Source organism: Neomonachus schauinslandi, chromosome 1 (assembly GCF_002201575.2).
Source record: "Neomonachus schauinslandi chromosome 1, ASM220157v2, whole genome shotgun sequence".
Taxonomy (NCBI): domain Eukaryota; kingdom Metazoa; phylum Chordata; class Mammalia; order Carnivora; family Phocidae; genus Neomonachus; species Neomonachus schauinslandi.
The window spans coordinates 81,885,331-81,908,643 of NC_058403.1; the positions used below are offsets into that span (position 1 = coordinate 81,885,331).

Here is a 23,313-nt window from a genome sequence, read left to right on the forward strand (position 1 = left end):
GGATAAAGAAGAAAAAATGTCGTAGCACTGAGCCCTGGGCCACTGCTCCATCTAGAACAGTGGTTCTCCAGTGGGGGTGATTTCTCCTCCCAAGGGACATTTGGCTGGGTCTGGAGACATTTTTGATTGTCATACCTGGGGAGGGCATGCGTGTACACTACTGGTATCTAGTGGGTAGAGGCTAAGCATGCTGCTTAACATCCTACAATTCATAGGATGAACCCCAACAATAAAAAATTATTTGGCTCAAAATATCATTTGCGCAGAGGGTGGGAAACTCTGATTCTGGGGGCGGGAAGAGAAGACTGAAAAGGAATAGTCAGAAAGCCAAAGTAACAGAAGCTGAGAGAAGATAATGTGGCAGGTAGGAAGGCTTTGTAAATTGTGCCAGGTGGTTGAGTTCATAAGGGTTGAGACATGCTCTTGGATTTAACAATGTGGGGTTGGCTGGTGACCATAAAAAACATGGTTTTGATGGAGTACTGGGAGTGAAAGCCCCATAGGAGTATGTTCAAGGGAGAAGAGAAGGCAGAAAGTAGAAATAGCAAAAAACGGTAACTTCTTCAAATTTTGCTCTAAAGATAAAAAAAAAATACAGCAGAAGCTGTGCAGCAAAGCGGTAGGTCAAGCAACTATGGTTTTTATTAGAAGATAGGAGATACTGGAACAGTATGTGACTGGTTGGATCTAATAGAGGACAACAGATTAATGATGAAGAAAAGAGAAAAGATAATTGCAGAAGTAAAGTCCTAGGTTAGGCAAGAAGGAGTTTAAGAATAAACAAAAGATGAAAACTTTTTCTGTATTAGGTTCAACTGAACTATACAGTGATCTGTAAGTGAATTACCTTCAATCAGTTGTTCATTTCTCCAGTACAAACATTCTTTATTATAGATTTTAAAAATTTGACCAATTGCTGGGTGATACCATAAGAAGCAAGGTATATTTTTCTGTTCTCCTCTAATGTATACATTTCATTTTCTATCAGTTGCTGGGAATATTACTAGTTCTTTAAATATCTGTCTCATGAATAAATGAACATAGGGGGAAAGTCTATAATGAACTAGATAATCAAAGCTATATTAATCATATAGCCTTTTATTCAAAGAAATCTGTATTTACTTACAGGTATTAAATTGCATATGTGTTCCTGAATGACCTGGCTGGTAATAACAGTGGTTAAATCATTTACACTGAAATAAAAGATACTGTATTCTCTGGAGAATACAGATACAAAATGGTATATTTCTAGTCTTAACACAGAGCTCTTACCATTTGATGGTTAGGTTTCAACAGCTGATGACATGTATAGCACGAAAAAGAAATTAATTAAGGACACGAAATAAGGGGAAAATCATTATAATTTCAAGAAAAAAATAGTGTAAAAGATTTATTTTTCTCTTTCTCTCAAAATTACAACCTGAAATTTCATCTGCTCATTCTACCTTGTATTGCTAATTAATCTGGCAAATGGTCCACACCTAGAAGGGCTGATGAAGGGGTGAATTATTTTTTCTTCCTTAATCCTTTCTATCTCATTAAATATTTAATGTGGTGGAATAGTATACAATATATATTTTAGAAGGGTACTAAGGCTCTAACAATTCCAACATCTCCACTGGAGAAGTCTAATTGGAATTAGAATACTCTAATAGCTTTTCTCCCAATCCTGTATTTTTGGAATTTCAATTATTTTAGTTTTTGGGTATAATTGGGTATAATTTCATAAAGAGCAAAAATCATTTATGGTAGACATTTTCCTTTGAGTTCTGTACACTTCAGTAGAACAAAAACGAAATGAACAAGCAAATTAAAAAAACCCTTATTTGGGCCAGATATCATTTTAAATAGTAGTTACTTAAGTTTGTAATTTTCACATCAGACCACTGAGAATGAGTGGAGTAGATATTAGCATTTGAGCTCCTGAGGTAACAGGAACTGTTTTTCTTTAATCCTTCTCCTTGTGAAGCCTGGGCTGAAACCACCAGAGCAGCAGAATGTCATGTAGGGTTGGAATGGGAACTCAGCTACCTCTGAAACTCTTCTGATATTTTCCTCCCTATATCATAGTTTTCTACTTTCACCATGCCTACAATTCCCTCCTTTCTGTTTCCTTCATTATAGTGTTTTAGTTTTCTAATATACTCTTAAGCAAGCCAGCATGCTTTGCCTTTGCATCCTGTAGAAGTCCGCTTTAACTGGAGGTGAACTCTTTGAATCTGAATTGTTCCTCCACCTTCTTTCCTATCTTAATCTTAAGTAGCATCTTCCCCATCTGTAATTTTAAATAGCTTTTTCCCTGAGAGTTACCTTGCTGAGATCATAGAAAGACAAAAGAAGCTATTTCCAAAAACACTCTGAACAGCAACATTGTCAGAGCAAGTGTGTCCCAAGATGAGATGACTTACTCTGCACAGATCAACAGAGGAAGAGATAAATTCTTCTTTAAAAAAAAAACAAACCACAGTCATTTGTTTTAGTACCTCTTAATTTACTTAAATAAACATTCTTCATTGGTGTTTACCTCCCAATTATTTAGCTTTTTTATAAAAGTGATTTCATAGGTAGTCAAATTCATAGAAACAGAAAGTAGAATGGTGATTTCCAGGGGCTGGGAAGAGGGGGAAATGGGTGGTTGTTTATAGAATTTCAGTTTTTCAAGATGAAAAAGTTCTGAAGATCTGTTGCACAACAATATGAATATAGTTAACACTACTGAACTGTATTCTTAAAAATGTTTAGTTAAAAAAAGTATCAGATTCTTCTACAAAGCAGGAAAGAATATACAATAGGAAAAAGACTATCTCTTCAACAAATGGTGTTGGGAAAACTTGGACAGCAACATGCAACATAAACAAACTGGACCACTTTCTTATATCACAAACATAAATTCAAAATGGATGAAAGACCTAAATATAAGACCTGAAACCATAAAAATCCTAGAAGAGAACATAGGCAGTAACTTCTTTGACATTAGCCTTAGCAGCTTTTTTCTACATGTCTCCTGAGGCAAGGGAAACAAAAGCAAAAATAAATTATGGGGACTTCGTCAAAATAAAAAGCTTCTACACAGCGAAGGAAACAATCAGTAAAATGAAAAGGCAACCTATGGAATGGGAGAAGATATTCGCAAATGACAAAGCCAATAAAGGGTTAGCATCCAAAATATATAAAGAACTTATAAAACTCAACACCCAAAAAACAAATAACCCAGTTAAAAATTGTCAGTAGATATGGACAGGTATTTCTTCAAAGAAGACATCCGAAGGGCCAAGAAGACACATGAAAAAAAAAAAAAAGACACATGAAAAGATGCTCATCATCACTTACCATCAGGGAAGTACAAATCAAAACTACAATGAGGTATCACCTCACACCTATCAGAATGGCTAAAATCAACAACATAAGAAACAACAGGTGTTAGTGAGGATGTGGAGAAAAAGGAACACTTGTGCACTGTTGGTGGGAATGCAAACTGGAACAGCCACTGTGGGAAACAGTATGGAGGTTCCTCAAAAAGTTGAAAATAGAACTATCCTATGATCCAGCAATTTGCACTACTGGGTATTTACAAAGAATACAAAAAAAAACTAATTCAAAGAGATACATGCACCCCTATGTCTAAAGCAGCATTATTTACAATAGCCAAATTATGGAAGCAGTCTAAGTGTCCACTGATTGATGAATGGATAAAGAGGAGGTACATATATACAATGATTATTCAGCCATAAAAAGAATGAAATCTTGCCATTTGCAATAACATGGATGGAACTAGAGAGTATAATGCTAAGTGAAATAAGTTAGAGAAAGACCAATACCATGTGATTTCACGCAGGTGGAATTTAAGAAAACAAAACAAACAAGGGAAAAAAAGACAAAACAAGAAACACACTCTTAATCATAGAGAACAAACTGATGGTTACCAGAGAGGAGATGAGTGGGGGTGAGGAGGTGGGTGAAACAGGTGATGGGGATTAAGGAATGCACTTGTTGTGATGAGCACTGAGTTTCATATGGAATTGCTGAATCACTATATTATACACCTGAAACTAATATAACACTGTATGTTAACTGGAATTAAAAACCTTTTAAGTATCAAATTATATATATATATATATTTATTTATTTAGAGAGCACATGTGTGCCCATTCGAATGTGTGAGCGGGGGTAAGAGGGACTGGGGGAGGGGGGAGAGGGAGAGAGAATCTTAGCAGGCTCCACACCCAGCATGGAGCTGGATGCCGGAATCAATCTCATGACGCTGAGATCATGACCTGAGCTGAAATCAAGAGCTGGATGCTTAACCAACTGAGCCACCCAGGCGTCCCTCAAATTATATATTTTTAAATACATGCAGTTTACTATATATCAAATACAACTCAATCAAGCTGTTTTTGTTTTTTATTTATTTTTAAAAAAGATTTTACATATTTATTTGTCAGAGAGAGAGAGAGGGAGCACAAGCAGGGGGGTGGCAGGCAGAGGGAGAAGCAGGCTCCCTGCTGAGCAAGGAGCCCAATGTGGGACTCAATCTCAGGAACCTGCGATTATGACCTGAGCCGAAGGCAGATGCTTAACCAATTGAGCCACCCAGGTGTTCCTCAATCAAGCTGTTTTTAAAAAAATGCTTTCATGGAAGTCAGTTTTTCTATTATTTTTGGAGAACTTAAAATTAAAAATATATATATATATATATATTTTAATATTTTTAAGTAATCTCTACACCCAATGTGGGGCTTGAATTTATGACCCTGAGATTGAGAGTCACATGCTCTACCGACTGGACCAGCCATGGGCCCCTGGAGGACTTAAAAATTTTTTAAGTTATATCAAGATCTGACTGACTCATTTCACTTAACATTATGATTTCACTCATTTGTGCAATTTAAGAAACAAAACAAACAAGGGGAAAAAAGAGAGAGAGGGAGACAAAACAAGAAACAGACTCTTAATTATAGAGAACAAACTGATGGTTACCAGAAGGGAGAGGGGTGGGAGAATGGGTTAAATAGGTGATGGGGATTAAGGAGTGCACTTGTTGTGATGAGCCCTGGGTGAAACATGGAAGTGCTGAATCACTATATTGTACACTAGAAACTAAGATAATACTGTATGTTAACTAACTGGGATCAAAATAAAAACTTAAAAAAATAAAACTAAAGCTTTTGTCAAAAACAAAGTAACATCAAGATCTCTAACAAATATTTTATTAGTGTTACCTTTTGTCAAAATTCTTTAAATGTGATCCTGCTGGATTACAGAGATAATTTAAAGTTTTATGTTAAGCTCATTTTTAGCTTTGAAAGTAAGAAGATTACAATATATTCCCCAAATTACTAATCTGTGACTTTTGCTCAAATACTTGATATTTGTGATAAAATGACACTACTGCATTTTAAGAGAAGCCCCAGGTTTTAACTCATATTCCAAACACTATGAGTATCTTAAGCCTGCATAAGGCTAGGCAAATTCTACATGAATTTAATTCTTTTACTATTTTGAAGAAAAACAATTAAAAATTAGTCACTATGTCTTTTTTAAATGGTGCTCTGAAGGTAAAGATCTGCCCATAGGAAAGCACCTTTTTAGACACACAAATACTCAGCCATGTCATATACATTCTTCCAGTCTTTCCAAATCTCAGAGAAAAATTTTCAGGATTCTCGTATTTTACTAAGGGAAAGGAAGACCTGCTCAAAAAGATCTGAGAATGTATGAAGAATGAGTAGTTCTTTCCTAAGTTAAAGACAAATTAAGAATGAGAGAATACCTCAAAAATACTTGTTGAAAATTCACACCTATAATATTTATGATACTGCTAGACCCTCATACAAAAAAAAATGGGAGTAGAACCTTAACTTCCCCTGAACTGTCCTACCGTACCTGGACTCCAAACTATTTCAACTCTTTCCTGCTCCTCTCTCAGGATCACTTATTTGCATCAACTTCATCTTTACCTTGAGCCACTACTCTCCCAGCACTTCCCCCTAATAATGTTTTCTTTCTTTCTTTTTTTTTTTAAAGATTTTATTTATTTATCTGAGAGAGAGAATGGGAGACAGAGAGCATGAGAGGGGGAGTGTCAGAGGGAGAAGCAGACTCCCCGCCGAGCAGGGAGCCTGATGTGGGACTCGATCCCGGGACTCCAGGATCATGACCTGAGCCGAAGGCAGTCGCTTAACCAACTGAGCCACCCAGGTGCCCCCTAATAATGTTTTCTACTTCAGGCTTTCAACTGTTTGTAAATTTCTTGGGCATACAAGAATAATTACTGGAAAACAGAAAGCATTCAACACATCCAGTGCTGAACAATGGGACATGGGCTAGATGTCTAAAAAGATTTTCAGACCAGGAAGACCTAAGAGGTAGCAAAAGGACAGAGCTCTATGGGCTCAAACCTGAAGAACTGATGGTCTTAAGAGAGACTTTGGGAAAAAGAGGTAAGACACTCTAGAGGAAATGTAACAATGGCTTGGAACTAGAAACGAGCGCAGCACATTCAGAGAGAGCCAGCAAGGACAGTTTACACATTTAAAGAGGAGAGATTCTGGAAGAAGTAGATCAGAAGGGATTGGGAAGGACGGGGTCTTCAAAATAATGACTGGATGGTAAAAATAACAACTAACAGTGCCAAGACTTACTGAGTACTTCTATATGCTAGCCACTATGCCTAATGCTCTACATATATCATTTCATCCTCATAGCAAACCTATAAGGTAAGGATTATGCTCTTATAATTTTGTGGGTGAGGAAATGGAATCTTAGAGAGGTTAACTCATCTCAAATCACTCTAATAATTTCAGGTGTCAGGATGTGGATCCAATGCACCTGATTCCAATGTGGGCTTCTTTTCCACTGTACCTAGTATTGGTGGCAGGGAGTAGTAGATTAATTTCTAGTGGTATATATCAGAGTGGTAGAACTGGTAGGCTAAAAGGGAAATGAAGTTAATGATTTACAATTCGAATTAAAAAAAAAGGAAACCAATAATTAATACAGGTGCTAAAGAGAACTTTTGTACCAGAGGCCAAACAGTTTACTTTCATAAAGATTTTATCTTTGGGGGCACCTGGGTGGCTCAGTCGGTTAAGCATCTGACTCTTGATTTTGGCTCAGGTCATGATCTCAGGGTCTTGAGATCAAGCTCAGCAATGGGCTCTGCACTGGGCATGGAGCCTGCTTGAGATTCTCTCTCTCTCTCTCTCCCTCAGCTCTGCCCGCCCCTCCCCCCCGGCCCCCAGCTCTCTAAAATTAAAAAAAAAATTATCTTTTGTATACAGTATGCTCAAGATTTAATTTCAGAAGAGTCATTAAACACAAGAAAAGAATTTAAGTTCTCAAATTAAGGGAATACTTAAATTATGTAATAGAATATTATGCAGCCATGAAAAAATATTTTTGAAACATTTTTAATAACTTGGAAAATCACTTAGGCTATAATAGGGGGTAATTATAAGGCTATCATTGAGAAATAGGGGGATATAAATTATGAGGTTAATGGAAAATAGCAAAAAATAAAGAATGGATGAAACATGTTAAAATCATAGAGGTAATTATACTTAGGAGGACAACAGGTGATTTAATTTTCTTTATATTGTTTCCCATATATTTCAAATTTACTATAATTGGACACATACTATTTTTAAAATCAGAAAAAAGGAGTAACTAGCAACAACAAATTTAATTTCCTTTCATGGATGACATACATGTTCCTTCTTCCTCATTTTCCTTCTGTTCAGTTTTCAACCCAGTATTTCAGGTAGAAATGGGCATACTTACTCATATTTCTGTAAGTTTGATGATCCTTGCATAGGTGGCACTATTATGCAGAAAAGCACTGGGCTAATAACTTGTTTCTCAAAGGAACTTAGGATCATGGCTAAGCACATAGGCTTTGAAGTCACACAGAACCGAGTTGGAATTCCTTTCTTGTAATTTACTTATTGTGTGACCTGAGGCAAGTTTCTTAACCTCTCTCAGATTAATTTTCTAATATGCAAAAGTATTTATGATATTTTTCTTACAGAGGGTTGTTATTATAATTTAATAAGCTAACACATACACGTGACACAAAGAACTCAATAAAAGGTAGTATTTGAGAAGTGCTGTATTCTCTATGCTACACAAACTAGGATCATATTTTTGTCCAAAACAGGCTAAAAATATCCTCAAAAGTGAAGTGGCAGTACTATGTATGTTCCTGCACTACATCCTAAAGGGATCTGCATGGTTAAAATCTCTCTACAATTGAAATCCATTTCCTTCATTGTGCTTGCTATATTTCGTTATTATTTCATTTGCTTATTTTTTGTATCTCACACAAAACTAAGCTCCATGACTGTGTGTTAGTTAATCTCATATATCCAGAGCCTAGTATAATACACAGGTATGGCTGGTCCTCAATAAACATTTGTCAAACAGATAAAACTTCATATTCTCCCAATTGCAAATCCTGTACCTGTGTGTCTCAAAATATATTTTGCAATACTTAAGTACCGGAAAAAGTAAACTAAAGGTGAAAAGCATTTCCAATCTACCACAGTACCACTCTGCTACCACTTCCTTTCCTCCTTACTCATGCAGCTAAGCCTAGAAAGAGAGGCCTAATTCCATCAGGAGTCAACATGAGCTCTCCAATCAGGACACAGTAACAATGTACTGTGTGGCACTCTTTCTCAATTTCACACTTCAGAAAAGTGGCCATTCTAAATAGTAACTTATAACATTCTCAGAATTGCTAGTATGTACTGAAGAGTAAGGTACCACTTCCTAAGGATACAAAAAAAAAAATTCACATAATTAAAAGCAAAACTAAACACTAAGTCCTCATTTCTCATATGAAAAATATGGGTCATAATCTCTCTCCAACAGGATTATCGTGAGGATTAATGGAGATGGAGCATGTAAAGCACTTAGCAAAATACTAACCACTAAATAGACAGTGATTATTATTAAAACACAGTCCTGAAGTGAACCTCATTCAGAGGTATATGCCCTTGTGTGAATTTTTTTTTTTTTAAGATTTATTTGAGAGAGAGAGAGAGAAAGCGTGAGCGTAGGGAGAGGGGCAGAGGGAGAGAATCTTTAAGAAGACTCCTGACTGAGCACAGAGCCTGAGGCGGGGAGTGATCTCATGAGCCTGAGATCATGACCTGAGCTGAAACCAAGAGTCGGATGCTTAACTGACTGAGCCACCCAGGCGTCCCTGAATTAATTTTTGAATATCAAAATTGCTTAGTAACTTGAGTCTCATATTAAGATTTCATTGTATTGCCTTCATTTTAACTTTTATTTGAAATCTTTTTATAATTGCATTTTAATTTAATATCTAAGATTTTATAATTTGAATTGAATTTTACTTTTGTTTAATGAAAGTTATGAAAAATCAAACTAAATTAGGTTATTAACAAATATTCTTTAAAAAATGATATATTTTACCTGGCCATTTCCAAGCAGAGATGTATCTTTTCCTATTAGAAAATAGGATCCAAAAAAGAAAATAAAGGCATGACTGAAACCCAGGATGGTCCAATAAAGAAATGTTTTAATGCTTAGTTGACGGTTTTTACTAATGTCTCTGTATATTAAAAAAAAAAGAAGAGAAAAAAGAGCATATTAGGATTCATATTTATTACCTACTATTACAATTTGATAGTTAAAAAACAAGATGGATATTTTATTTAAAATTGCTTGAAAATATTAGCAGAAAAAATAAACCTGAATTTATAAGTCACTGTTTATAATAATATACATCTGTGGAACAGCTTACAGTTCACTTAATGTATTTAAATACCCTTTCTCATTTAAGAAAGGAACATAATATAGGCATAATAATTCAGTTTAGGTGTGAAAAGTTGATCTATTTGTATTATATTCTGTTGTAAACATTCAGTCACTCTGCTAAGACTGTCTCTTTTTAGTAGAGTCATTTGAATTCAGCACTGAGGCTCCTAATCAATTTCATATTCATCAACAGCTATTATGGGAAGAACAGCCTGTGCTAATCTTAGGTCAAGCCCAGTCCTAGGTATCCTGGGAAATCAAGGTGAGTTATTGCCATTTCTGGATGACTGAATACCTTTATAAGAGTGGACATCTGGTTAATGAGGGAACCATAAGCTAGCTGGTCCTGAGGAGTAATTCCACAACTCTGTGATTACTTGCTTGGTTCTGAAGAAGCAGGGATAACCCAGAAGATATGGAATGGGAATTAATGTCCTCACCCTCTCATTTTTGCATTGATTATGACTCATTAATTTGTCAATGCTAGAACATGAACTAATTCTTTAGAAATTCTAGAGACAACCAATTACTGAATAACTTCTTTTGTGCACGTAAGATGGAATATTACTGATTTTCCACAGTAAATGGAAATTACACAATTGCCCAATGCATTCCTATTATGAAAGTGTTCATTCCTAAAAACACTAGAAAAGTTATTCAAATTTTTTCTTTGATTTTCAACAATTATAAGCCATAAACTAAAGTACTTGCCTTAGTAAAGTATTAATCACCAAGACACTACCTAATATATTTGCTTATTTATAAGGTGCTTTCAAAAATTGGTAACTAGGTAATATATTATTTTCAATCAAAAGTGTTTCAGACATTTAATACTGGAAAATACTTACCGATAGAGGGTGGGCTTGCTCTGCAATACATGAGGATCTATATGCTGTTCCAATAGACTATATATCAGAATAGGTAGGGAAGTAAAACAAATATTGTATAAAGTCAGGTACACGCTGTCATATAGTGTCTAGAAAGAGAAATTGGTAGGAATTTTGAGATTCTAAACTATGTATTACTGTTATGTATATGATCACAAAGAAGTATATTAAAAATAAGCATTAGAATTATATAGCTTTTTCCAATTCAAATATCAATTTTAATAATTCCAATTTGCTTCTTACATAGACATAAACATATAATATTCAGATTTATATTCTTGTGGGAATTGGAGCATTTTGTTATGTCAAGTGATCCATATATTTTTTTTTTTTTTAAAGATTTTATTTATTTATTTGACAGAGAGAGGTAGAGGCACAGCGAGAGAGGGAACACAAGCAGGGGGAGTAGGAAAGAGAGAAGCAGGCTTCCCACCGAGCAGGGAGCCCGATGCGGGGCTCGATCCCAGGACCCTGAGATCATGACCGGAGCTGAAGGCAGTCGCTTAACCAACTGAGCCACCCAGGCGCCCCAAGTGATCCATATTTATAATGACTTGGATCTACATTTCAAGATTCTTCACAATTTGGTTACTGTGATGTAATTTTACACAATTCTCCTACATGCATCCTAGTCTTTATATTATTCCTTTGATATGCTATACACAAATAGTTTTGCTTTTATGTCTCTGTCTTCCTATCTAAGTCCTACATTTCCTTTAAGGCATTTTCCAATGCCCAAGCAGATATTTGAAATTTAGAGTTACAGGTTGTAAACAGAAGTGAAAACAGTGATTAAGGATAGAGACAACCCATGAAAAACTTAAGATAAACTATTATTTCTTTTTTTTGTTTTTAGATTTTATTTATTTATTTGAGAGCGCGAGAGGGAGCAGGGGGAGGGGCAGAGGGAGAGGGAGAAGCAGACTCCCCTCTGAGCAGGGAGCCCGACATAGGGCTCGATCTCAGGACCCTGGGATCATGACTGGAGCTGAAGATAGATGCTTAACCGACTGAGCCACCCAGGTGCCCAAGCTCTTATTATTTCAATTAATCAGAACAAAAGTCTTGATCAATTAGAGATGTATAGTGTGGTATGTGAAAAGGATGCTCAATTAGCCAAAAGCTGTAAGTCCTAGTATGGTATAGTTATTAACTTAGCTATGTGATCTTGGGCAAGTTACTTAATTTCTGTGGATTTCAATTTCATTTTCTATAAAATAAGACAGAGTAGATCAGGAAAGGCAAATATGTGACACGTGTACAACCACGGACCCACATGTGCTCATTATAGCTTACTACTAACCAATTACAGGGTTTTCTCTCTGAGCCTATAGCTTTAGAACCTTTTTGAATGTAGCATTCCTGGTGGTCTCTATCCATTATTTAGAATTAGCTTCTGAGATAAAGCTTATATGTCATTACTGGACACAGTCACTAAGCTTTCTTCCCAATCCAAAAAAATTCTATCAAAAAATAAATGAGGTAATCTCCCTATTAGTTACCCTGACATGGCCTGATACAGAGTTTACAGAAATATTAAATGTAAGTTGAAAAAAGTTACCCAAATCATCTCATAAGCTGTTTAAGAGTTAGTATCCTTTTTTTTTTTTTTTTAGAAAGCATCCAGGGGTGCCTGGGTGGCTCAGATGGTTAAGCGTCTGCCTTCGGCTCAGGTCATGATCCCGGGGTCCTGGGATCGAGTCCCACATCGGGCTCCCTGCTAGGCGGGGAGCCTGCTTCTCCCTCTGCCTCTGTCTCTCTCTCTCTCTCTGACTCTCATGAATAAATAAATAAAACATTAAAAAAAAAAAGCATCCAGAATTGAATATATTTTGGTATTAACATTCATTTCAACTTGAAAATTAGAATAAATATTGTCAATGTTATACTGATCAAATACACTAATTAGGCAAGTTTTGTCTATTTATCTGAAGGAATAGGAAAAATGTAAAAAAATTCCTCCAACTATCTATCAAAAACTGAATACACATATCTTATTCTAAAAGGATAAATCAAAAGCTTCTATTTACTTACTTGTTGAGAAAACAAACAGTAGAACTGATATAAAAATTGGGGTGTGATAAAGCACACGTTCTGAAAAACAAGATTAAATGGAAATAATGAAAATATTTGGGTCTGAAAGAGAAATGAGTTCTAAAAATGGCTATTAAAGAGCCAGAAACACAATCCCAGTTGATATGGTAAGTAGAAGATCTGCTCATAAGAACTTGTCCCATTATTTAACAATGTCTAAAAGAATTCTAAGCAGGACCACAAATGTCAGAATGAAAACACCTTGGACTCTTATTGCTAAGCAATGCCATAATTTTGAATTTACAACCTTCCACCTATTATTCAATACTTTTCATATATAATACAATAAGTATAGTTTATTAAACTTTAGGCTACAATAGCTTTAAAATAAAAAATATTTAAAATAATAAATGGAACTAGGAAAACATCTTTCCATTTCAATATACTTATATCACAGCAAAAGTTAATAAGGTAGAGAAGAACTGCCAACATCATTTATTAGCAATATGCAATCTACCTGTGTTCTTTCATTGGCTTATAGCTATTATTTATAGAATACATGCAATATAAGATATTCTGGTGTACTAAATGTCTTGGTACTCAGGAGCTCCTAACATGGGTTCCACTGAAGTTCACCTCCCCCAAAAGGGTTAAGAGATAAAACAGTATTTCAACATAGTTTTCTTGTAATCCTATGTATTTTACTTTATGCATTTAAAGTCCCTTTAATAAGTAGTTTATACATCTCACTAGACTACCAAAAGGTCATTCATGGAACAAAAAAGATGAAGAACCTCTGCTTGAAACCACTGTATTGGACTTAAATTAAAAGTTATTACTGGTTCAGGACAAAATAACATGAAAGAAATAAAATTAATTACATTCTAATTTGCACAGGATAAAATGTATCAATTTTAAGTGTGAATTTTGATGCTGACAAATGTATATACCCATGTAACCACCCCCACAATCAAATCAGAGAACTTCGCATGATAGAGAAGTTCTCTATCATGCAAAGTTCTCTTATATCCCTTTCCAGTTGGTGCTATCATCTGAACCCTCGGCCTCAGGCAACCACTGATTTGCTTTCTGTCAGTAAACATGAGATTTATGACAAAAATCTTGATATATTCCATAACTTATTTTTACCTATAGAAACAATTTTTAAAAGAATAATTTGAATGGTAACCGCATATCTTAAATTGAAACTTATATTACTATGTCAGTAAACGATTGTAAAATATCTCTATGAAACTCACCTTATAAAAAAAATACTGTACAAGAGTAGCTATTCTAATATAATAAAAATGACCATGAACAAAAAGCAATTTGGAAAGGAATTTAAATCTAGCTATTGCATAGTCACTGTTTCTTGCAGCTTGTCTTCCTTCTTTACCCATGATTCCTATAATAAAGAAGACAAAACAGCAAGTTCACTGATAACTGTTAAGTGTGATTTTCATAATTTATCTGCAATATCTTAATTATCTATAGCAGCTGAACCTGGACTTAGGATCACTATATCCTAATATATAGCACATAGTAGATTCCCAAAAAGTTGTTCGACTTAAATCAAATAGGTAATTAATACAAAGCTACAATATATATACCAGGCATGTAACATCAAGTTTCAAAGACTCAGGATATAATAAAATACAATTAATATAAAAATAATATTCAAAGTTCAGGATCTAATAACATCAAGTTTTACACTAATAGACACAAAGTAGTAGTTAATAGATTTCTAATGGAGAGAAGTGCTATAAAACAGCTTTAACTTTGTTATTTCCAGTGAACATAAAAAATATCCAAATTGAATGATTTGAACCTAGCAAAAATGAGCATGTTTAATGGTTTTAAAACTTTCACACACAAGTCAAACAAAATGTGCTCTTTATTTATTGAACTTATTTAAAAAGGAACCCATGATTTTGTTCATTACTGGATTCAATAGGCAAGAAATATTTCAATAAATATAACTGGAACAAACATTATAGAGCAAACAAAAAGACTTACAAAAATTGTATGTAAGGTTTGCTAAAAATTCTTGCATCATTAATAGTGAGAAAAGCTATCACACTCATAACTTTTTATCTTTCCACAATTGTACCTAAAAAGTTACACATGAAATAGCAATTCACCATATTTAAATGTCTATGTGCACACTTTGAACAAATGCCAAGTATATATATATTTTAAATGTTTAATGTGACAATATTGCTCCCTACTTGTTTCTTATCTAATTGAGATGGGACAAAATGTGCTTTTTAAAAGTGTACAATATCACTTGAAATTAGTACATAATTTTATCTGATAAATATGACTACATTTTTAAGGTTACAGTAATCTTTTAGGTTTCAAAAGAGTTATTGCCAAGTTTGTTTTTTTCAATCTGGAAACAGCTTTGAAAAATCATTTTTCAAAATTATAATTATTTCTGTCATAAAAGGATTAAAATTTTCCAAAATGTATAGATAAAGATAATTACATTTATAACACCTAGAGAAGACCACTATTTTTGGTCTGTATCATTTTAGAATTTTTCCTTCTGCACTTCTTGGTGTGTGTTTAATATATATACAAACAAGTGTACAAAATGAGATTGTTTTATAATCTGCTATTGTCATTTAATACATTATGGATATTGCTTATAACGTGTTTTTGTCAACATATTCATTTATTTTCTCAAAAAAAAAATTCCTGGATGCGTAATTGCCAGGTCAATAGGCACACATTTAAAATTCTGTTATACATAATAATGCAGGGTATACCAATTTACACTCCCACTACTATTGTATACAAGGATTTGTTAATTCTATACTTTTGCCAATTCCAGGTTTATCATTTTTTGTAATTTTTGCCAATCTCATAGGCAATTTTACTTGTGTTTTTTGATTAGTGAGACTGAACACTTTTTTCATGCATTTTGTATTCATTTTAGGTATCTCCTTTTGTGACAACTGATGACTTACATCCTTCCACATATTTTACCAAAGTGTTTTTCTTATACTCCTTAACTTGTTAAGACCTCACATACTAGAAATATTAAGACTTCGTCATCTATTTTGCAAATGTTCTTTATTAGTTTCATGTTTAAAATTTGCATTTGGGGGTATTTACTTCTGCCACACACACTGATCTCTTCCTTTACTTCCTTGCTTTCTTTTATATTTTTACTAAAAAGATCCTTCCATACTTCAAATTACAAGATTACTCATTAAATCTTTTCTTCTACTACTTTTTGTGGTCTTTAAATTTTTTTTTTAAGATTTATTCATTTATTTGAGAGAGAGAAAGAGAGAGCACGTGAGCAGAGGAGGGGCAGAGGGAGAGAAAGAGAATCCCAGGCAGATTCCTTGCTGAGCACGAATGCAGGGCTTGGGGCTCAATCTCACAGAGCCTGAGATCATGAACTGAGCCGAAACCAAGAGTCGGATGCTCAACTGACTGAGCCACCCAGGCGCCCCTCTTTAAAGTTTTCTAAATCTTTAATCCATATAGAATTTGTTTAGCTATAAGCAATGGAAAGGAATCCAACTTCTTTTTTTCCCTGAATAACCAAACCAGTTATATATATTTTTTTATCAAATAATGTCTCCCTACTTATTTGAAACATCTCCTTTGTTATGAACTAAATTTCCAGATGTTTTGAATCTATTCTGTTCACTGGTCTGTTACCATACTAGAATCAAACTGTTATACTGTAGCTTTTTATGCTTTAATGTATGGTATAGGAAATCATCATCAAATTGTTATGGAGATTTATGGGAAATGACAGTATACAAGTTAAAAAGAAAATTTAGTTATCATAATGAAGAGTTAAATTAGCCCAGAGTAAGGAATTGATCTGAGAGCTACACTGGAAATATTAGACCTGAGAACTACTTCATAGGACATTATAGAGGTGATTCCAGAACAGTGATTAGCCTCTTTTCTAACTCTAAAACTTTATCTACTTCATTAAAAAGGCTTCATACTTTTTACCTTTGTGTCTGTATTTGTATAATAAAGTTATTTAGGAAAACAGGTCAGAATATGGTTTAAATATAAAATGACTGATAAATATAATAAAATGATATTAGTAATCTAAATCCAACAAAAATTTTAGGCAAAAATTGAAAAGAAATTAGAATAAAAGTTATTAAGTTAGAAAATTATTTGAAATTTTATATTTATTATTATAATTTAGTATAATTTCTTGTTTCTAAAACTGTCATTAGAATGAGTTGCAGAATCTTTAGATTGAAAAATAAGAGTAAATAATAATAACACTCTATAACAAAAAATTGAAACCATGAGGAAGACTATGTAAACCACAAATTTAGAGTTTAAAAATGATAAAGTAATGTGAGAAAGTACTTTAAAAGGTACAAAATGGCAAGTAAAAATAAAATTACTTTATTATGAAGGAGAACTGGCAAAGATAAAATTCACTAACATGGTATTTATTTCCTTGAAAATTTGTAATTAAAGTATCCTAGGGATGCCTGGGTGGCTCAGCCGGTTAAGCGTCTGCCTTTGGCTCAGGTCATGATCCCAGGGTCCTGGGATCAAGTCCCGCATCCGGCTCATTGCTCAGGGAGCCTGCTTCTCCCTCTGCCTGCCACTCCCCGTTTGTGCTCTCAATCTCTCTCTCACAAATAAATAAGTAAATAAATAAAATATCTTAAAAAAAAAAATCCTAAATATTGGGCTTCAGTATAATGGCCTTCTGAGGGGGATACACTGATATATTACTACATTGCATTCATATATTTGATATTGCACTTTCATCCACAAAAGTAAAATTCAAAATCACTAAATAATTATACCAACTTTAAAAATTCAGGAAAAAAATTAATCACCTATGCCGACATGTGCTTCTTGTATCATGCTTACATCATTAGCACCATCACCAACAGCCAATGTTATAGGTTTCTCAGGTGAGATTTTTATCAGTCTTATTACCTGAAAGATATACAATTAGTTATTTATTATAAAATTTCAATTTTCTTATATTATATAGTCATTTATCTGAAACGACTGTTATAAGAACAGTTGAATAATGAAAAAAATTAATTTTGTATTAGACAATAATATGCACTGGGGTTCATTTTCTTTTCTTTTTTTTTTTTAATTTTTTTTTTTTTTTTAAGATTTTATTTATTTATTTGACAGAGAGAGACACAGCGAGAGAGAGAACACAAGCAGGGGGAGTGGGAGAGGGAGAAGCAGGCTCCCCGCAGAGCAGGGAGCCCGATGCGGGACTCGATCCCAGGACCCTGGGATCATGACCTGAGCTGAAGGCAGTCGCTTAACCAACTGAGCCACCCAGGCGCCCTGGGGTTCATTTTCTGAGGAGATGTTAGGACTGTCTTTCAAAAATGTCATAGCAAAAGAGAATATTATCTTTGGATTTTATGATGGGAAGCAAGACTCTTAAATACAGCTTAAATGTGTAAAAAGCTCAATAATAATTGTGTCAGGCAAAATTTTCTCTTTCTTAGGAAATTATTCTTTTTGTTTAAAGTAGAGGAAAGATAATTATTTTCTCTTGTCATAAAATTTAAGGAATTTTAAAAAGCAATCAAGATTAAATTCAATAAAATCAAAAGAAAGGTTTCTTTGGAATTCTTGAACATACTTAAAGAACCTAGGTATTAGCTCTGTTTGGTCTCCAGTTTTAGTCTCCACAGACTGGGGTACATGAATTGTAACAATATAGGCATTCTTGGGGCGCCTGGGTGGCTCAGTTGGTTAAGCGACTGCCTTCGGCTCAGGTCATGATCCTGGAGTCCCTGGATCAAGTCCTGCATCGGGCTCCCTGCTCGGCAGGGAGTCTGCTTCTCCTTCTGACCCTCCTACCTCTCATGCTCTCTGTCTCTCATTCTCTCTCTCTCAAATAAATAAATAAAATCTTTAAAAAACAACAACAACAACAAAAAACAATATAGGCATTTGAACAAAATCCCATTAAGCCAAAAAATGTTGATGTCTAATTTATTAGACCCATATGAGAAACAAGCAGTGTGTAGATGTGGATTTCAAAGGATATTTGTGAAAGATACAGTATAAGACCCAAATTTTAAATCAAGAGTTATAAAAAATATCTGTATAGACTTTCACTTGAAGCACAGCTGAAATTTAAATATTTTTTGTATATAGCTTTAAATCATAAGAACTGACTTTTCAACTTTTTACTAAAGTTTCATCACTTAATAGCCACTTTTAACAAAGAGAATGCAGGAATAAGCAGAGAACCACCTGAAGTGGAAGAACTGAAGTCTAACAGTCTTTCTCACAGCTAAATACCTTATGAAACTATAGTTATCACAATTCAATTTGTGTCTCAGCAAAATCACAAACTGATACCCATCAAAGACTTTGTAGGTCATTATGAATAGTTGAAACTAATATTCACTCTGAAAATTCCAAAGGTCTAATGCACTTGGTTAACATTCAAAATGTGAGAAGTGACTGACTTAGTAACATTCATATACTACATACTACCAAATAGGACTAGATAAGGCATTGGCCTTAAAGAATACCTTTACTTTTTTTTTTTTTTAAGTAGGCTCCATACCCAGCGTGGAGCCCAATGTGGGGCTTGAACTCATGACCCTGAGATCAAGACCCGAGCAGAGATCAAGAGTCAGATGCCCAACTGACTGAGCCACCCAGGAACCCCCAAGAATACTTTTAGATCTAAATATCTTTCTGGAATGTTTTGTAACACAAACATACCTTTGCTTTTTGCAGTGGTGCCATACGACAGCACAATACAGCTGAACAATTTCTGCAAACTTCCATAAATAGTTTTTCATGCTCCCTGAGTGCAAGAGACAGGCTGGTCCCATCCACCACCAGCCCGTGCTGAATCACATGATCCTCTTTAATTCTAAGAGAAAATAATTATACCCTCTGTTAGATACATTGAAGCCACATTATTTATAGTCATTTAGTAAATAAAAAATTCTTACAAAAAGATGGACCATTTACCCATAGACTTTATTGTTACAAAACTGATATGCCAGGGAAGAAACTAAGTTATGATTACCTGAAAACTGAAATTAAGCAGAACTGAGAGTGACTGATATGAGTAAAACAGATGATACTCAGTTTTACAATGAATTGATACAGATATAGTAACTGTATTTTCTAAAATGTGAATTATAACACGTAATCAGAGGATATTTTCCCTAATTTTAGTATGAAAAATCTTATAAAAATAAAAACACTATTAGTTATACTTTAGGAAAGCCTAATTTAAAAAAATTAAATGCAATCAACAATGTTCAGGAAAATTCATTCACCATGTGAGCAGGATTCACCATGTGAGCAGGAAGGAATGAAGGAATCAAAATTGTCTTTTGATATTAACATACCCTTCTATGTAACACCAGATATTACTATGGTGGAACATGGATAACACCTCTCTGTGGGCATATGCTATATGAGTACCACTCAAAGTATGATCTGATTACTGACAGCTGGGAAAACTGTTGCCAGGAAGAGACAAAAAGCTTGCATCAGTATGTGAATCAACTACAATACTGGGCACACTATTTTGTTCAACTGTTTCTCCCCATTCTCCCTTAGTAATAAGACTTTCATGATAAAAGAAGCAGTGTCTAGATTTATATTCTGCTGCAAACTCCTTTATGTAGTTGAAGGCCAGCACTCAAAGTAGCACTGTGCTACATCCATAAAGTAAATACTATAGTTCACCACTGGGTTAACAGTATAGCAGACTGCTACTGAGAAATACCCCTCCATTTTTTTTTTTTAACTTGGTGTCTTGTTTTTTTAATTTTTATTTAATTTCAATTTATTTAAATTGAATTTATTTAAATTTATTTACATTTTATTTAAATTCAATTTATTTAAATTCGATTAATTCATTGTATTATTAGCTTCAGAGGCAGAAGTTTGTGATTCATCAGTCTTATATAATACCCAGTGCTCATAACATTGCAAGCCCTCCTTAATGTCCATCACCCAGTTACTCCATCCCTCCACCTCCCTCCCCTCCAGCAACCCTCAGTTTGTTTCCTATGCTTAAGAGTCTCTTATAAGTTTGTCTCCTTCTCTGATTTTGTCTTGTTTTATTTTTTCCTCTCTTCCCCTATGATCCTCTGTTTTGTTTCTTAAATTCCACATATGAGTGAGATTATATGATGTATTTCTCTAATTGGCTTATTTCACTTAGCATAATCCCCTCTAGTTCCATCCACGTCATTGCAAATGGCAAGATTTTATTCTTTTGATGACTGAGTAGTATTCCATTGCATATACCACATCTTTATCCATTCATCTGTCGATGGACATATCCCTCCATTTTTATTCCATTTTTCCCAGCTTTGTTGAGATACAGTTGACATTTAACATTTAAGGTATGCAACGTGACGATTTGTTACACATATATACTGCAAAATGATTACCACAATTAGGTTAGTTAACACCTCCATCCCCTCATGTAATTACCATTTTTTTGGTGTGGTGATAAATTTAAGACCTACTCTATTAACAATTTTTAAATATATAATACAGTACTGTTAATTATAGTTATCATGCTGTACATTAGAATCCCAGAACTTATTCATTTTATATATAAGCTAAAGGTTTGTACCTTTTGACCATCATCTCTCCATTTCCCCCAGACTCTGGCCTCAGACACCACCATTCTACTCTGTTTCTATGAGTTCAGCTTTTTTAGATTCCACCTGTATGTATTTGTCTTTCTTGGTCTAACTTATTTCACTTAGCATACTGCCCTCAAGGTCCATCCATGTTGTCACAAAAAAAATTTCCTTCTTTTATAGCTGAATAATATTCCTGTGTTTACTTACACACACACACACACACACACACACACTTTTCTTTATCCATTCATCGAAAAACAGATACTTAGGTTGTTTCCATTCTTGGCTACTGTGAATACTGCTGCAATGAACATGGTGGGGGGTGCAAATATCTCTTTGAGGTAGTGACTGCATTTTCCTTGGATATATATCCAGAGGTGGGACTGCTGGATCACACAGTTCTATCTGTAGTTTTTTGAGAAACCTCCATATTGTTTACCATAGTGGCTATACCCTCCTTTTTAAAAAAATTTTTTATTGTTGTTAATCACCATACATTACATCATTAGTTTTTGATGTAGTGTTCCACGATTCATTGTTTGTGTATAACACCCAGTGCTCCATGCAGAATGTACCCTCTTCAATACCCATCACCAGGCTAACCCATCCTCCCACCCCCTCCCCCTCTAGAATCCTCAGTTTGTTTTTCAGAGTCCATCGTCTCTCATGGTTTGTCTCCCCCTCTGATTTCACCCCCTTCATTCTTCCCCTCCTGCTATCTTTTTTTTTTTTTAACATATAATGTATTATTTGTTTCAGAGGTACAGATCTGTGATTCAATAGCCTTGCACAATTCACAGCGCTCACCATAGCACATACCCTCCCCAATGTCTATCACCCAGCCACCCCATCCCTCCCACCCCCCACCACTCCAGCAACCCTCAGTTTGTTTCCTGAGATTAAGAATTCCTCATATCAGTGAGGTCATATGATACATGTCTTTCTGATTGACTTATTTCGCTATACCCTCCATTTTTAAATCAAAAGTGAGAACACTATCAAATGAGCAACAAGCTATAAAAACTAAACATGTATCAACAGATTTTAGTCTTATAAAAAATCTTTTATCAGCTAAAATGATGTCTTTCACAGTATGCCTTATCACTATTGTGTTGCACTGTAACTAATAAGTGGTCAACAATTATCTTTTACAATGTAAAATTTTAAAGAATGTATTTTTCTGTTATTAATTGCCCAGTATCTGAAAGCAACACCACATTGACTGTTTTTCCTACCTACTGGCCAATCTTTACTTAGCAACCTGTGCTCCCTCCAATGCGTTCAGTCTAAGCACTGCCTGAGCAGAAGTCTCAGAAGAAGGGGGTAGCAAGCAGCCAAGAGTGGGAGAGATCAGATCAGTTTTCTTCTGGAACCTTCCCAAGGCACTCTATTAGGTTTTCTCTGGACAGGCTTTATAAGTCACCATATTACCTCACTAACCATGAGATATTTATGAATGATGGGAAAGCATCTCACAGTTCTGGCAAATAGTAGGCAGCATCTGTTCATCTCTGTGGCTTCATGTCTCAATACTTCCCATACCCTCTTTTCCACCTCTTGTATTCTCTGGCCATACTCAACTACCATCACCTCTCTCTCAGCTCTGGAAATTTGCATATGTTGCCCCTAATGCTTTTTCGTGTTACTCTCTGACCAGTTAACATTTCTTTTGGGAAACAACAGTCTTGAGTTTTTCCACAGAGCTCTGTCGTCTAGGCTAAGCTTCCCTCTTCTATCCACCCACAGCTTTCTGTTCTTGCCTGTTACAATCCAGTTGTGATAGGTCTAGGACAGTATATCCACTTGTTTTTCCTATACACTGTAAGTATTCTGAGAGTAAACAATACGCCTTATATGACTCTGTATTCCAAATTTTAGATAGCAGACCATCAATACATGTTTGTGAAGGAACGGGTATATAAACTAAAACTCTCAAAGGTATGGAATTTTTTGTTCTACCCAAGATTTTTAGAACAGACATTTCCTAG

At 34.7% G+C, this 23,313-nt stretch overlaps 1 protein-coding gene across 1 annotated transcript in view; it reads right to left on the minus strand.

Annotated features, from left to right (window-relative positions):
* The window catches only part of ATP11B (ATPase phospholipid transporting 11B (putative)), a 120,980-nt gene that overhangs the window by 23,317 nt on the left and 74,350 nt on the right, over positions 1–23,313 (minus strand). Inside the window, exons 20-25 of the mRNA XM_021692582.1 lie at positions 19,428–19,581; positions 17,549–17,651; positions 13,964–14,109; positions 12,705–12,764; positions 10,632–10,759; positions 9,439–9,577 (exon numbers count right to left, since the gene is read on the minus strand). Of these exons, the coding sequence (XP_021548257.1) occupies positions 9,439–9,577; positions 10,632–10,759; positions 12,705–12,764; positions 13,964–14,109; positions 17,549–17,651; positions 19,428–19,581 (730 nt within the window). The remainder of the gene's footprint in view (positions 1–9,438; positions 9,578–10,631; positions 10,760–12,704; positions 12,765–13,963; positions 14,110–17,548; positions 17,652–19,427; positions 19,582–23,313) is intronic.